This window comes from Orbicella franksi, chromosome 2 (genome assembly GCF_964199315.1).
Source record: "Orbicella franksi chromosome 2, jaOrbFran1.1, whole genome shotgun sequence".
Classification (NCBI taxonomy): domain Eukaryota; kingdom Metazoa; phylum Cnidaria; class Anthozoa; order Scleractinia; family Merulinidae; genus Orbicella; species Orbicella franksi.
The window spans coordinates 22930148-22947623 of NC_138146.1; the positions used below are offsets into that span (position 1 = coordinate 22930148).

At 38.5% G+C, this 17476-nt stretch overlaps 1 protein-coding gene across 1 annotated transcript; it reads right to left on the reverse strand.

Moving 5' to 3' along the window:
* Window positions 1-73: 73 nt before the first annotated feature.
* On the reverse strand, window positions 74-16476 carry LOC145478737 (glutamate receptor ionotropic, NMDA 1-like). Its single transcript, XM_081456851.1, has 15 exons — window positions 15774-16476; window positions 12899-13075; window positions 12359-12459; window positions 11912-12033; window positions 9652-9823; window positions 8661-8895; window positions 8376-8550; window positions 8189-8286; window positions 7020-7184; window positions 5903-6134; window positions 5230-5378; window positions 4026-4183; window positions 3253-3373; window positions 2658-2808; window positions 74-2277 (listed from the first exon to the last, which is right to left on the reverse strand). The coding sequence occupies exons 1-15, from the start codon at window positions 16176-16178 to the stop codon at window positions 1982-1984; spliced, it is 2757 nt and encodes a 918-aa protein (XP_081312977.1). The 5' UTR covers window positions 16179-16476; the 3' UTR covers window positions 74-1981.
* Window positions 16477-17476: the final 1000 nt, after the last annotated feature.

The window sequence follows — 17476 nt, forward strand, 5'->3', positions numbered from 1 at the left end:
TGAGATAAAAGCAACTCGGAAATGGCCTACTGTCATGTACCTTTTTTTTAAAAAAAATATTCATTAGACTGTCTCCACATACATACGTATTTATTACAACGCATTTTATTTAATCTAAGTTTGATTATTTGAGTTTATCAGAAGTGTACCATATAAATTCGTTAAAAACAGTATATATTATATCCATTAATCTAAAGATACTGCAAATAATATATTCCGCGAGGGTTCGTATACATAAGCATATCTAATAAATACAATATCGTGATTTAATATTAAGTATTTTACATAAAGCTGAGGAGATAGTGGGTATTGGTGTATAAATAAATAAATACTTCACAGCACAGCACAGCACAGCAAGCGACGTGCAACTGAATATCATAGATATAAAGGCCCTTTTCGGTTTCAATTTTCATACCGTGTTCACATTGTGGTAATGGAACAGTTAACGCCTATTGTGCGATCTTTGTTTTCGCTAAGAGAAAACAAAAAAGAATCACTGGACATTTCAGTCCCTGGCCTGAAGGCAGTTAACATATTTTGATCATAATCAGATTGATCGAAAGAAAATTACCCAATTAACGCTTTCAGTTCCATTTACATTGTCAAAAACTACAGCACCCTTTCCCTGACTTCAGTTGGTGGAAACTTTCTTTCCCTGACCTTTTCCTGACCTGTGGGAACCCTGGTTTGGTTCTCAAAGTTCAAGCAACGTTTGTTTGTTTCCAGCTTTTTATCGACCAGCCAAAAGTGAAACAACAGTCACATTCTGGCTTAGGCGCATTTTCTCGCCCTTGACGTCTGTTGCATGTTTTGCTTTAATTCCGAATAATAATTGACGTTATTTAAGTTTACTGATTTCCTGGTTTTGTTTTTATAAATTACAACCAATAGGTAAGTATTACTACCTTGTACAGTTGTTACATAACGGTCAAGATAAATCAGTCCCAGCATTTGACTTTATCGCGGTCGTATTCCATAAATAGGATATATAGATATTTCGCTGTGCATGTATAACAAATTTGTTACACGCAGTCCTGCATATCATAACATAAACATAAACATAGCATCGAAGTCAATTTGCAATCTCAAGAATTAAGTAATATATTAATTAGTAATATTCATAAATAACTACCGGATGGGGTTTGTTTTTAATATACCTTAGTATTCAGTCCGTTTCAAAGTCGTTTTCTTGTGCAAATGTGCTGGCGAGAAAACAGGGAAAATAAAACCACCACTGCAATAGTAGCAGAAACGTTCAAATTCTTGTGACGTTTTACACCCAGTCGTTACAAGAAAACAATTTTTTTCTTCTACACCTAACCCTACCCGTAACATCACCCTGTGACGTTATTATCATTCTGCTTTCTGACTGGTCAATATCATCGTGACATACCATTACCCAATCAGAAGCAGTCTCAAGTACCATTGTACCGCATTCAGTGTTCCAGTTCAATCGAGCGTGGAAATTTGATTGGCACTGGACACTCGGACAAGGAATAAACACAAGGTAAAAAACCGGCTGTAGTTGTCAGTAAGCGCAGACTGCACCAGCGATGGATCTGATTGAAAGCCCCTGTTAAAACTATCTACAACCCAACAGCAACAGACCATTCAATTCAACATAGAGTACAGTAGTTTTGACGGATCTGAATTACTGCGTATTTAACCACATAACACATAAACCAACATGATTGGAGTCATTGACCCCCTTTGGGTGACTTTCACCCTTTTGGGTGAATTGTACTAGGACAGTGTAAAATGATGAAATAAACCATTTTACACGATTTCATGTGTATGAAGTTTAGAACCGTGCATTCTCCTTTTTCATTAGTTATAAACGAAGCAATAAATTAAGAGGTTGATAAATGTTTCAGTGAGACCGAAGGAGTAAGGCATCCCTGTTTTCAAGTTTGCAAACCTAGGTTACCGCACGTGAACATTTGTACTATTTACAAAACACGCGTGGAGAGCGCGCGTGTGTTTAGTTATACGTGAACTTATTAATGCTGTCCACGTGATTTTCAGGGTTGTAGATTGGGTTCCTGCGAGCTACCCCGTCAGCCTGTGGGGAATGGGAATCCAGAACGCCATTGGGTTGTTGGCCATTTGTGGTTCGTTCCTTCTTCATCATCATGATATTAGCGCGCCACTTATCTGTGGTCTTTTTAGCCAGCTCTTTTTGTTCTTCTTTCCAGCCGCGGTGCTTGTGGTACAAGATTTCAAGGATAATGATCACAATCCCAGCTCCAATTCCAGCGGCGACCATGATGAACACTCCTGAAAATGAGAAATTAAGATCAAGTTTATAGAGCAGTTTTCACTTGAGTGTCATAAAACCAAAACCAATGTTATCACTCTAGCCAATCACAAAGGACACAGACATCACAATGAACCAATCAAAACTTGAAGTAAATACATGTAGCTGACAGCTATTATTGTTTTAGGGCTAGGGGCAACGTTTCTTTTGTTTGTTCTATTATTCTCTTAAAGGGTATCGAGCCATTCATGTGAGACCTTACGAGAGCTGTTTACAAGACCCTTCATCTGAGCGTCAAAACTATGTTCGTGTTTTGGTTTTGCTTTTGTTAAGCTCAGTAACTGGTTTCAATTTGTAAAGCTGGTTGAATAACTGGGAAGTCAAAACGTTCTGTACACACCCAGCATGTGATTAAGCCCTAGTGTGGCGGGTGAATTACTCTGTTCATCGCATTTCTTGGTGTCGATCCATGTGGTCTCCAATTCTTCCATTACGCCGCTCTCGTGGAAATTTAGAATAGCAAGAGATATTTCACTGCTCCACGGAGAGCCCTGTTAAAACGAAAGTGTGATTATTAAACAGAATGAATCAAACAATGCTGCTAAGAAAAATTTACTCTTAAATTTGCTCTTTTTTACAGTCCACCTCCATTTCCTCAAATTTAAACTACTCTAGCTTTGGTTTATATTTAGTCGAGTTTCCATAGTATGGAGTTTAGCTACCTTAGTGAACTATTTCGAGGTTCATTAAACAATATACATGTATACAAGTGAACATATGAAAGATCATATATTTGAACTGCGGAGAAAGATATGAAGACTTAACTGATCATCGCAGTTATACAATGTTCATACAATTTAAGCAATTGTGAAATGAAGGCCTGAAAACAAAACTTCAGGCTTGAAACTCACAACTGCTTAAGTTGTGTGTATAACTGGAATGATCAATCATGTCTTAATATCCACGTATGTATAAAGCTGAAGTTTTGTACTTACTTTAGGCATCCCAATGCCGTAACCTGACCGACCAAACAGTTCACCAGCAGTGGTGAGGTCACAGTTTTCAGAGGACTCATAATACAGGACAGGAGAATCCCAAATGAACGCCTTTAATTCTCTAAAACAGTACAAATAGATTAACTACTTATATTTCTATTCTCAGACTGAAAAGGGTTTAAGACTATGAACAAGGGAGAAATTAATTGCAGTCTTCCCAAAATTAACCGCTACTTTATTGGTGTTTACTGTTCTTAGTCTGCACAACAAACTACCGTTTTGTGGTCTCCTGAGAATTAAAAATATTTCGCAAAAATAATTCAAACTGCCCGACACAGTCTCCTTAAAAGTTTACGTCTTATGGCCCAGCCTGGTTTACCGTCCAAAACGTGGAGAGCTGACAAAAAACCTACAGGGACATTACTGATAAACGTGGTTCTATTTTTCTGAAAATGATAAATATACAAGGCTAAAAACTAGAAAAATTATTATACAACCGAACGTTTTCGACCTACAGTATTGTCATCACAATAACTTTCTGAAAACGTTCTTTAACAATATGGGAACCTTATACCTTATTTTTCTACGGCTGATAGGACATTTTTTTTCTCAGGAGCTGAGATTTCGATGCATGTTTAGTTTGTAGGACATGTAAACTTACAATGTGCCATGGATAAAGGATTACAAGAACATACAACGCGCGCAAAAGGTCTGAAATATAACAAAGTGATCCCTTTTACTTTTATTTTAATGAACACCATAGGTTGACTTACCCATTGTTCACTTTCTGTATGGCCTCTTTAGCAGTCTTGACATTGTACTTCTCCATGAAGGTATACATGGACGACAGCTCAACTTGCCTTCTGAAATACGCGTCAACACTGCTGTTGGCCACAGTAGCGTATGGAAAGTTCTCCGACGGGTTACGAAGCTGAAAATAAAAGAACAGAAAGAACACACGTGAACAACGTTACAAATTTTCCAACTTCGTGGTTCATAATTCGTCTTAGGCTTCTCTAACCTTAATCATCCTTATGCCTTCCTCATTTCTCATACCTGTTTCGTGTTTTTCCTCCTTAGTTAACTATTAAGTAAGTAAATAAGAACTTTATTTAAGTGTCAATGTATTTAGCCCATGTGGGCTAATTGGGGACACTGTATTAACTCTACCTAAAAATTTTCATTAATAGATTCTCTTAAAAAAATTAAATTGAAATATTGGCTGACAATGAAAGGAAATAAAAGAGTATATGTTGTCCTAAGAAACGCGTTAATTATACTGTTATATTAAATAAAGTTTAACATTCTAAAATTCTATATTATTATTATTTTGAGGTTGGTAGCTTTGAGAACCAAAACAATAATTCTATATCGGCATCACAAGGAATCTTATATAATTAATACCCGAAATTACTTCCACTGCTCAAATAGTAAATCATCATGATTTAATTAGCTTTTTATGACCATTCACGAAGGGAAGTTAAGAGAACGGCGAACGAATGGCGTAGTCATTTCAGAGGCGTGTGCACTCAGCAACATTGAAAAATATTTGATACAAAGTTTACAATAAGAAGAATTGAGCACAATTTTCTAACGCGATAATTCAGTACGATCAGGAACTTATTTCCTTAAATTCTTTCATCCCAGCGGTAGTCTCGTGGTCACTATGTTGGTCTTGAAATCGTAAGGCGTGGGGGGAGTAGAGTTTAAGCAAACCAGGGTCATTGTGTAGTGTTGAGTAAGATACTATACGCTCTCTTCGCCCAGGCGTATAAACGGGTAACGACAAACTTTTAGGCCTAGGGTGATCTGACAGAATAAAAGGAAGGCAACTTTTTTTCTCATCCACTGGGAGAAGCTCCATGCTACAGAAACCAAACGCCAGTTGTAATAAGCCGTGACACTGACGTGCAGTGGTCTAGAAAATCGACCCTAGCACTGGATTTCGCCGCACCTTTCTACTGCTAAACTACTCACGTTTGGATCGTCGATACCGCTGACCACAGCTTTTGGCCGATCAAGAACAAGAAAGGCAGCCAGGTTAGCAGTGTAGCTGGCGACGATGATCATGGCAAACCCGGCCCAGACCATGCCGAGAACCCGAGCACTAAAACTGCGAGGAGTACCTGCAAACGACACGACAAAAGAAACGGATTGTGAGACTAGTTCTGCTGAAACAGACTGATCAGAAAAGGTTTTGTGGTTGTGACAATATTATGTTTCAAAATATTGAAAGACAATAATACTTCAGTCTTCCTGCAAAAGACATGTGGTGGACTGAAGGTGTCCCATAATCCCTCGCCGAATATCAACTATGAAAAAAGTTTTTCGTTTTTGCCCTTGGCGAGTCCACGTTTCCAGTGGTTATTGAAATTGGTCTACACTCATTCTATACAAAAAGGGATGATAGTTGACTTGAAATTCACCATTTCATTCTTCTAATATGCGTGCTAATTACCTGCGAAACTATGAGCAGTAAAGATAAGCAGTGTAATGCAAGGAAAGCACCTTCAGATAAACTTTTGGAGGGGTTGTTGACGACAGAAACAGTTGCAGAAACGAGTTACCGAATATTTACATTATACAACTATAACTTAAAACACATGCACAAAGTCATTCGTAGGCGGATCGGTAATTGTTTCAAACCAACCTTCTCCAATGCCACTGTTCAGCAGCACTCCCCATGAAAACCACATGGCACTGGACAGATTCAGAGCCGTCTCTTCCTTCTCTTTCCGAGCCAGTTTAAACCGGCCAAACGGGCTAAACCGGTCTAACAGGTACAGTATCACTGCCACTATGTGAACTGAGAGCAAAACTAGCAGCCACAAATTGATTTGGAAGGGTCGGAGAAACGAGTCCAGGCTGTTTCTACTTGATTCCTTTAAACAACGAGATGTAATGCAAGAATTAATCGTTTGCAATTCTTAGTCTTAGTGACTCATTAATTCAATAAACAGAAATACGGAAATACCAACCTGATTTACCAATTCAGACTGGTAGATGGACAGTGACTGACTGATTATCTGACTAACAAATTGAAGAAGCGAAGGATGGATTGTTTAATGGTCCAGTGGAGTCAGGACTTACTGAAGAACTGATGGACTAACGGACTGAATGATTGACAGACTGACGGACAGACGGACTGACAGACAGAAAGGCAGATGGGCTGACGGATTGACAAATTGATAGACTGACGGGCAAACGCATTGACAGACTGATGGTTTGACGGACAGACGGATTGACGGACTGATGGGCAGACGGATTGACGGACTACAGTCTGGCGGGCAGATGCATTGACGGACTGATGGACTGACGGGCAAATGGATTGACGGATTGACAGTCTGACGGTCCGATGGGCAGATGGATTGACGGACTGATGGACTGACAGGAAGGTGGACTGACAGACTGACAGTCTCACAGATTGATGCACTGATGGATTGACGGACTGATGGACTGATGGGCAGACAGACTCATAGCCTGACAGGCAGACAAATTGATGAATTGACAAATTGACAGTCTGACAGGCAGACGGATTGACGGACTGATGGACTGACGGGAAGATGGACTGACAGACTGGCGGGAGGTGGTTTGAAGGACACACGGACTGACGAACTGATGCAAAAGACGCCAAGGAAACACGGCCGGATGCAAGCATGTTAAGATGGACATGAGGATGCACGGGAAAACTGACTGACTATAACTGACTAGCTGACTAGTCATTTTAAATATAACAATACGGCAATACAACATGAACAGATCTTTACCTTCTTGACAAGTATTGTAAGTCCTTGGTACTTAAATGGTTTGGAAAACTCGATCCACTCAGCTCTTTCATTATTAATTGTCAGAGCCGCGACGATAAGATCTGATTTACCATCAATAACTTCTCCTACCATACCATTCCAGCGCTTCATATCTGAGCCATTTACCTTTGAAATCATAAATTAACTACCATTAGCCATGCAATTAGAAGAGACATGCTGCCCGACAGTTTATACAGCAATCCATATCGGTATTCTCAGAACTGGACTGGAACTAGATTGAAAAGGAGGATCGTGTGGGGGAATATCGTTGAAAAATTGATTTGTCATTTGCATTAGAAAAGATTCCCTGCATTAGCCTCATTTGCAAGGTAGTACCACTCTAATACCAAGAATACGAAAATAGTCTATTCTGTTTTTTATATAGCTCCATGAAAATAATAATTAACAATAGCCCATTCAGCTTTGCCTCATGGGCTATTGACCCGTTGCCCTTGAGGGCGAAGGGTCTAACTGTTTTAGTATCACCCAACTAGACGGCCAGAAAAGGCAATAATAAAGTTAGCAAATGCAAGTTGAAGAAATATTTGTTTGGGAATAAAACAAAAGAAAGCGTCGCGCTCGATTGCGCCAATTTCGCTACTCAAGGACTATTACTAATAGTCCTCTAGTAGCATAGCCAATTAAAATGCAGGATTTGCAATAGTCCACTAGTTGGGTGATACTAATAATTATTACAAAGACACTGATAATAATATAAGTACATAATTAAATAACTTTATTAATGTGTCAGTCGATTTAGCTGAGGAGTAACTCTCTACTAATAGAGGACACCTAACTAGAAAGAGGTAAAAAAAAAACTAAAAATAGTTTTAAAATTAGTCTGAAAAACTTGAAAAACAATTCTGATGACCCCTGGGTGGCTGGAGCAATAATATTGCAATAAAAACCTAATTACAATTAAATTATAGAAGTAGACAAAACTAAGCCCTCTGTCCAACCCGCAAACAGTTAAATTGAAATCTGCTTGACTGTAATTCAAGTTCAACCAAACATACTCATATACTAGCTCGAATGACTATCTTTTAAGTTTGTCTACAACTTCAAACTGCCATTTTTAAGACCTTTTTCCTACACTGTACATAACAATTCTCAAACTGAGCATTACTCACCCTTCTAAGAGAGCCATAGCTTCCATCCTCAGACAAATGAACTTCAAAAGTGAAATTTACTTTGTCTGCCAATCGATTTAACAGATCCATACAAAAACCTGCAGGAAAATTTGATGCAATAAGTGTTTCTTGATATCATTTCTATGAAAGGAGAGAAGATAGATTTCTGGATGAAAATCTCACTTACCATAACAGCAGTGATCATTCTGGCTTGAATCCACCATCTTGGCATGTTCACCATACACTTTTCCAGAGCATTTGATGTGCTTCTGTTTCTTCTCAGGATCATCAAGATCTTCACAATTGCCACTGGCAGGTAAAGACTTGATGAAAACAAACGGCTCACCCACCAAGGTCACCACCTGCAAGAAGAAATCAAAAGAAATTTGAGAAAAGTTGCCAGAATTTGGTGGTACGTCAAGAAAATATCACCAGTTGATGTTTTTCAATTAAATTCATAATTGAAACCTACCCTCAAATTAGTAGAAACAAAGATTCCTTTTGGCTTTTCATCTTGACCCCCTGGCCAAAAAACTGTTTTGGAAATTGCCACATTCCCATCACGATACTCTCCAACAACTGTAAGCTGTGTATCAGCCTTCTTCCTCAGGTTGACGATCTGATAAACAGCATTGATACGATCACCTTTTCTGTTCAGCATGATGTTACCGGTCTTGCCATCAACAAGGGTGGTATTCACAAGTTCCCTAAAAACACAATTAAAAGTTGTTAGTAAAAGTGAAGAACAGCCCCCAGAAAAATAAGATTGTAGCCAACTGTCTCCCAACAAAAAGCTAACGGTTGGTAAACAATTGGCCAACAAATGGCTGACAGTCATTTGAAAAATGGCCAACTGTTGGTCAAAAGTTGACCGATCAGGTTTTCAAACATTAACAACATTTATCGCAAACATGTTAGTCAGCAGTTGGTGATTTGTTGATGAATTTTTGGCCAGCCATCAGTAATTGATCAGAGTTTGCAAATCTGACGATTCAAGGATCCACCCTATCATCAAAGCCAACTGCTCTGACAAATGGTGCACATATAAAATGTCAGCTTTTACAAAGCCACTGTGGCAGTTGATTTACCTTTATCAACCTCAAGTTTACAGTGAGGTGTTTCACTTACCTGCCAACTCAGCCTAACAGTTTCTCAAGAAACCAACAACTTTGCTCACTCAATTTTTGACAATTCAAAAACAGATTTTTTTATTCACATCATTTACTAACAATGACACATGCGAGTGAACTCTCTCCACAACAGACTCATTTGGGAGACTTGGCAGTTCTAGATGTCTACTTTGAAGAGCATTCAATAGCAGATCAGCTAGTGAAATTCAGCTGAGTCCAGCTAAACTGCACCATAACATGGTGTCCATTTTGGGAGAGTTGACTCATGTTGGTTTCTAAAGGACAGAAAATGACAAAAGGAGACAGATGGCAACATTATTTTAAGACACCCACTTGAACAAAATTGGACCACTGTCCCACTGTGTGGTTTCTCGGCAGCTGGCAGTGGGTGGAGACAAGGACTCCCCTGCAGCCACCAGCCTGTCAAGGGCTGTTGCAACCAGCTTCACAGCATCCTGGACCTGAGATGATTCATTATCATGAAGTAATCGCATTCCAATGGCACCTGTGTGACAGTCAACTTTTATTATTATAATGTAGTGTTTGTACTGGTCATAGCCATTTGCCATCAAGGTAAAAATATCTATATATGCATGGCAGAAGTGGACTAGATTTCTATTGATAAGCATAGTAATATATCAATATTCTAACATGGCTCCGAGGCTTTCAGGACAAACTTCTATATTTGGTGGTGTTTTCTCAGTATCCAGGGCTGTCAATAAGATTTGAAGTAGGCGGAGATATTTTCAAAGTAGACGGCTTTTGGGCCCGGAGACACCCCCCCCCCCCCCCCCCCACGGGCAGAGGGTTTAGGGGCCGCCAAGGCCCCCAGCAGGGTACAGGGGCAGATTCCTGTTGGGGGTCCAGGGGGCAAAGCCCCCAGAAGCAAAATGAATTTAACGTTTTGACATTGCCAAAAGTTGCCTTTTCTCAGAGGAATTCTAACAAGTCTCACTTCTTGAAAAGAACAGTATTGATCATTAGTCAGTTGTTTTATATATTTATTGTCAGTAAGTTTTGAAGTAGATGGCTGATAAAAAAATAGTAAGCACCCCCCACACACACAACCCCGTCCCCCTGAGAAAATTTTGAAATCTAGAGTCTCGCAAATGCCATTTCCAGCATTTTCAAGAGGTATTTCCCACCAGAAAGACTATCACAATTGAGAGCAAAACTTTTATTACGTCAATATTTGCAGTAAGCTCTTCCTGCGCCTGCTAGGGTTTCAGAAGCCCACATGCAAATACCATTTTAAGCCTTTTCCTGGAGACATTTTAAGGCAGGCCTTCTTATCCCCATAATCATATTTAGAGAAAATAAAAAATAATAGAAGTTTTTGTCTATAAATGTTACAAATAAACTCGAGTTTGTTGCCTGGTGAAACAGTTTGATCGAATTTTATCGAATTGGTGGAATGAAGTATTAAGGTGAGAGATTTTTATTTAGTACTCTGACATTTGAGGACGAGTTACAGGGAGCTAGGGGATCTCAGTGAAAACTACCTCATAGAATTCCTGCAGTGCTATCGGAAAAACATTCATTCCGGTTCAATGAATCTCTTGAAATGCTAATTAATCATGTCAAGTTGTCTTGTGCCAAAAAAAACGATACTCTCAGCAAACCTTATTGTGGTTGAAGTTAAAAATGTCAAACACTCATCTTTTGGCATCTCAGAAACAATGGTCAAAAAATTATCCAGCAAACCTTGTCTTCTCTTTGCAGCCATATTACAAATGCATGTGGCTTTTCAGTCACGTGCAATGTCACACTGTAACAGCAGAGATGAGTCTTGATAACTACTCGCTATGCAGCACGCTAGCACAGACTTTATGATATATTGAGAAACCTACTTTGTCATTACTTTTCTTGCAAGAAAAGCCTGCAATTCGGAAATAAGGTGCTTTACTTTTCACTTTTCTACCAAGGAAATGAATATGCTGGTCAGACTTGTTCAGTATCTAAACTTTCAGTGTCATTTTGTGAGTGAAGTAGCTGGCAATTTTTGTCAGAGTAGCCAGCTACTAATGACAGCCCTGAGTATCTAAGTTTCTTTTGGGAATTGAGAGACATAAGAAACTTGAAAAATCTACAATTTTGACCCAAAAGCCTCACAGCCATGTTAGAATATTGATATATCGAACGTGGTCTATTCATGCATTATTGTAACAAGTACACAATCAACAAGGCATATACCCTCACCAATCTCAAGACAGTATTTCCTTCCTCTTTAAATAAAAAAAAAAACTTTTTCACCATCAGAAAGGAAAGAATAACCTTAAAGAACACATGTACTTGTCAACCAAAACAGATGACAAAGAAATTAAGTTTTACAGGTGATAAATTCAACTGACATTTAGAGGAAAAATGTACCAATAAACTTTCACATGAACCTTAAATTAACGAAGGTCATTATAATATTACAGGCCCCAGGTTAAAAATTATAACATTCTTTATATTATACAAAATGTTGCCCACTCACAAGTGGTCCAGATGACTCATGGGAGGTCTTTGATTTGACCGAGGATTGCAGCAAACTGAGTTATAAATCATAAATATTGGCACACCTATGGCAATAATTTATTGGAAGTGATACCTTGTGGCAAAACACCTCGAGCATTTCCTGAAAAGCTTTGTTGTGTTACAAGCCAAACAAAACCCTCTCCAGTCATCTTCATATTTGAAGCATTCTGATACACAATGGCTGCATCTTCCTCACTAATGAAGCACAGAATATTAATATGAGATCTTAACATGCATATATTGTCAGTATTATGTAAATTAAAATATATCATACACCGCGGCAGAATGACTCCAAATAAGTCACAAGGAATTTTCATGCCATAGCAAATTAGAATTATTTTGAAAATTGATTTTTGTTTTCTTTTTTGCTGTATTCAACATATCCACATTTCTTAGTGCCTACTCCATCATTTGCATGAACCTCAGAGACCTGGAGCAGTATTGCTAAAACGCATACTGCTTGAAGGTATACAGCTTAACATGTCTACTATAAGAAGAGTGCTGGGCTGAAGAATCAAACCTGGCACTGAAGAGAATGACCCTTGATTGTAATTTCTTCATCTTCACCAAATGGGATGTGACATTTGTACATCCAGTGGGAAACATGATGGTTTTCTCAATCTGAAAGGGAACAATAAATTTTAAAAGATACTATTAATAAGCCCTGTAAGAAATTTCATACTGTAATGTGTACTTCAAAAATATCAACAGAACACACAACTGGCATGAGCTATACAGTCATGTTACATATGACATACAACATAGTGTACATAATTTCATGACTTGTACATTATGATAATCAAAAAAAAAATCATTTTCTTTCCTCACACTTGTTTTCTAAAGGAAAAGGAACCCTTCTTCAAAAACTTGTGAAAGTTGCAGAACTTCTCCCAAGCTTCCATGTTTCTATAATTTGATAGAAAACTTCCACTTAAACATTTAATGAATGAATGCTGTCTCTCATCTGTTTTTCTTTACAGCTTGTTTGAGTGACTTAAAAAAGCTTTTCATACCAGATGTTTAGATTTAATTCTTTTTTCTGCACATATCACACAATTACCTTGATGTCATGTCTATCAGCCAGAGCAGTGAACCTTGTGGCAATCATACGACTGTCCTGGTCATTGCTGGTTAACAGAATGACCTTGGACCATCCAAAGTACTTTAACAACCCTAGCCAAACGTTAGCTTGATCTGAGTATGATGGGACAGTACGCAGAAAGGACTCATGGATGGACTGCAATAACAAGACATGAATATCTTCATTAGTAAACAAAAGAGTACATTTTGGTACACAGGGCATGAAATTGTGACACATACAGTCGCCATTGGGTTGCGAGGCATGGAGGCCTTATGGCTAGTGCGCTTGTCTCTAAATTGAGCAGCCTGGGTTCAAGCCCTGGCTGGCAACATTGTGCCGTGTTCTTGGGAAAAACACTATACTCTCCGTACCTCTGTCCACAAGGGTGTATTATAAATGGACACCAGCAAACTTAATGCCAGAGGTAGCCATGCAATGAACTAGCATCCCATACAGGGGAGGGGGGGGGGGAGTAGAAATACTCCTAGTCGCTTCATGCTACAGAAACCAGGATAAGCTCCGGCATGGTGAGCCACTTAGCTCGTATGCAGACTTAACCTTACAGTCACCACTGCAACTAAAACTTTTTTCTTCATGGTGAAAAAACGTTCTTGTTTAACTAGTTGCCAGTTTGGTGACAGTCAATATTTTGTTTTGTCCTAAGAACTTTTATCTTTAATTAAGAGGAGACAATTTCTTAACTCTTGTTTTGCTTTTTCTGCAAAAACAGGGTCAAATTGATCTCTCCCAACACTTTGAACTGCAACCAGAAGCAGAATAACAAACTGATGTAATGAGGATTTGTGATTTTCTGCTATATTACACCTTCTGGGGATTACATTTTTGCATTTAATTGGCACTTATTTTTTTCTTTACCAGTCACTAAAAGGTGATGAAAGATTTTTCTAAAAATTTTGAGTCCTGGTACAGTGTTGAGTAAGCAGTCAGAAATTAATTTACAAACATAATAATGTGAGGAAAGAGTAGAGTGCAGCCAACAGCTTCACTATCTTCACATGTATTGACTTTTTGGAATTGCCTGCCGTTAAAACCTGTCTGGAAATACACAGCCTAAACTCAAAGCCTATGAAATTTGTCATACAAGTGTGATTTGCACCAGAATGACTTAATAAACATACATGTATTGTGGCATGAATACCATGACCAAATGTAAACCAATAATTGACAAATTCAAGATAAAATGATAATTTTGATCTACTGAACATGCAATTTCAATGTGCACTGTAGGAAGGATTAAAGCCTTGACTTCAGAAATCAACTTGTCAAAATAATATTTTAAATACAGGTGACCATTACTGAATCCATCTTAAATTAAAGCAGCTGCTCAGAATGTCCGGCTGAACACACTTGGTTGTGTACACTAAAAGGTATTCAACGGCTTCAGATTTTAAGTAACAGATAGTCAAAGGGTTCTATTAAGCTTTTCAACGGGAAGATAATTTGGTATTCACAGCCAGGCAAAACATTTTGACCTCAACTTTACTCTGGGAAACATTTTCCTCCTGGCAGTCAAAACAGGCAGGCAAAATCATCCTCACACAGACAGGCAATTTGCCTGGGGCCTGCATGGTTAGTGTTGAGGGGTTTTAGTTGACACTGGGCAATGGAAATTATAGAATGATTACTTTAAAGTCATTTTGGATAGAAGATAAATAACACTTGGACAAAAATTATTTCAGCAGCAAGGCTTTAGTTAAAAGACAGAGCTGTGGTTCAACAGATCAAGAACAGTTTTAAAAGGAAATTCTTTCACAAAAATCTAACAAGATCATCAAAAACCTTAAGCTTTTAATTAAAATGTTACTTTTTGTTCAACAAGAACATACAAGATATATCAATAATTCATAAACATTATATGTACGAATGAACATCTGCAAGCTTGCTCTAACTTTTGACATGGCTGTATTTTTGTTTTCCTTAAATAGCTGTAAAAATGTTAAATATTTGGAGGAAAAAAAAACCATCAGGTTACATATGAGAATAGAAGAGGATAATCCACTTCTGTGAATTCGCTATCAGAGCATGTGCACAGCTTGAGGTGTTAATGTTTGTGTCGAATGCACTTCCACCTACAGATTTCATGCAAATTGGTAAATCCTTTAAATTAAACTTCACATCATCTTCTGGTTTAACCTTATTACGTATCTGTAAGCTCAGGCAACAGTGTATTAAACAACTAATGATATATTTTGATCACATACAATATTCTAACCTTCAAAAGAAACCTCAGCTTATGAGTGAAACTGAAATAATAACAAATTTGTACTTATTCAACTCCATGAGCAATGTGAAATTTACATTATTTCTTATAAATATGTGAATACACTTTTAAAGAAATGGGTGAAACAGGAAAATTAAAATTTGAAGGGATATCTAGATTCACAAAAACTGGAATCCTGTTTTAATGAAAGAAAAGCTAAAACATATCCTGATCAGATAAAAAGACCTTGAAACTTGAGGTTTACATTATGCCATATTTTTGTGACGTACAAGTCAGAGTGCATGAAGATTTATGTTCACTCAACCATGACTTGTAAACAACGGTCCGGAACACATCATGTATGCTTGGCAGTTTTGAACTTTTCAAGCTTATGTTTTACACATGTAATGTTGTCACCCAAAGTTCAAAATGTCCCCTTTTCATACTCTTATGAACAAGAAACAAATATCCGTCAAAAATTCGATTTGCACGGTAACTGCTCGGAAAAAAAGAATTCCCACGTGTGATATTAAGCTGTAAAATTTCACAGAGGTTGTAGAAAATCAATTTATTTTAAGTTTTACTGTTAAAATTAAAATTATACGCGTACTTGATTCATAAAACGTATCTTACCTTGTCTGAAAAGATTGTCTCTCTTGCTGAAATTCCAATGACAGGAATATGATAGAAGCTGCAGGCATACGATACCGAGATCGGTGGAGACAATTCACCTTTCGGATGACTGACTATAACCGTAACTACTCCTTTAGCAACCAAATTTTCGCAAACATCTCGAGCCGAACGAATAGGATTTGGGCTTAATACATAAGAGCTCGCATTCAACTTTGTTGTCCTGAGAAGACCACTTGAATTTTCGTTTATTTTTCCCACGGCGTCTTCGAAGATTTTCTCGTACTTTGAGGAAGAAAGCATTGCTCCTATTCCAAAAAAATCCGGCGGGTTTGCAGCGCACCAAGAGTGAAAAACGACTGTCAAAATCAAATGCCTCACCAATGCACGTAGAAGTCGGCGATCCATTGCCACTGATTTTGTTCGAAAAGAGATATTCCTTTCCGTCAGTAAATTGTTAAAGGTATCAGTTCAAGCCAGACGCGAAACCTTGGCGAATTTTGTGACGGCTTTTACCAGTGATGTCCCACGCCAACAAGCCAGCGCAGTCAAAATTCGTTCCGTCACATGGTTTCTTGCGATGAAAAATAATTGCTATAGCGTTAGTTCTATAGACTTTTCTTTCCCACTGTGGATCTGTCATATGTAATTGATTTTAGCAGGTTCCCATGGCCTCTTTTCTGAATGATTTTGCATATCATTTCGTGCGCCATCTTGACCATGCATTGGGAGAGCGCAATGTCTGATGGGGGTCTCGTGGCCAGAGCCGCTGTCACAGTGATATGTGTATCCCCGTGATATGTGTATCCCCGCACACATATCACTAGTGATATGTGTATCCCCTCCAAAATGGCGACCAGTGATATGTGTATCCCCCACCCCCCTCCCCTCTACTTTAAAAAGCAATATCCTCCTTGAAAGCGCTCTCGTCGTCCGGTCGCTTACTGGACGAACGACTAACCCAAACAGGCTTAAAACACAAATCTCAATTTTTGTAGTTGAAAAAGTTTACGTATCTGCTGCTGGAATTGTGTTCTTGATCCTAACTGGTTTTCTGCGAGCAGGATATAATGAATTTAAAGTTGAACACCAAATGGATCTAGATATATTTCAATTTGAGTTTCATGGCACCGGATTTCTAGGACGATATTAATTGCGCGGTTCGACGCGGTGCATTCTCACCCCTCGAGTAACGCATGTTCTCCACTGTTCATCGCCTTGTTTGCATCTGAATTATTCGTGGAGTGAAACACATATCACGGCTTCGACCCGATCGCTATAAAATGATTAGTGGCACTCGTGTATCCCCTGCACCCGCTTTTCAGTTCGACTTTTTGTAAGACATGTTAAGTCTCAAGCTGTATTAACATTGCTATACTGCGAATATTGCTAGCACGTTTCATAATATTCGACGTTTATTCTTCGGCAGTTAGCTTAGATTACGGCTGTCTTCAGGGGATACACATATCACTGCGCCATGTAATAATTAGTGATATGTGTATCCCCTGCATGCGGTCGGCGACGGTGTACAACCGAGGTCAGTGAAACTCCAGAAATCCCAAGCTATGAATAAATGCCGGGTGTGAATATTTCTAGCAAGCCAGTTTTGACAATGCAAATGTTATGGGCATTTTTCTTCTTGGGTAGAAAGCCAATATAACAGCTGTGTCCATGGGGATACACATATCACTAGTTCATGAAATAAT

Bases quoted from the DNA above. Each gene is read 5' to 3' on its own strand.
- LOC145478737 (XM_081456851.1), bottom strand. From the start codon at position 16,178: ATGGATCGCCGACTTCTACGTGCATTGGTGAGGCATTTGATTTTGACA. The intron at 8,896-9,651 runs GTGGGTGTCTTA...TTGTGTTTTTAG, and splicing joins AGTGGTCCAATTTTGTTCAA to GGAACTTGTGAATACCACCC. The intron at 7,185-8,188 runs GTGAGTAATGCT...ATGATTTCAAAG, and splicing joins GCTATGGCTCTCTTAGAAGG to GTAAATGGCTCAGATATGAA.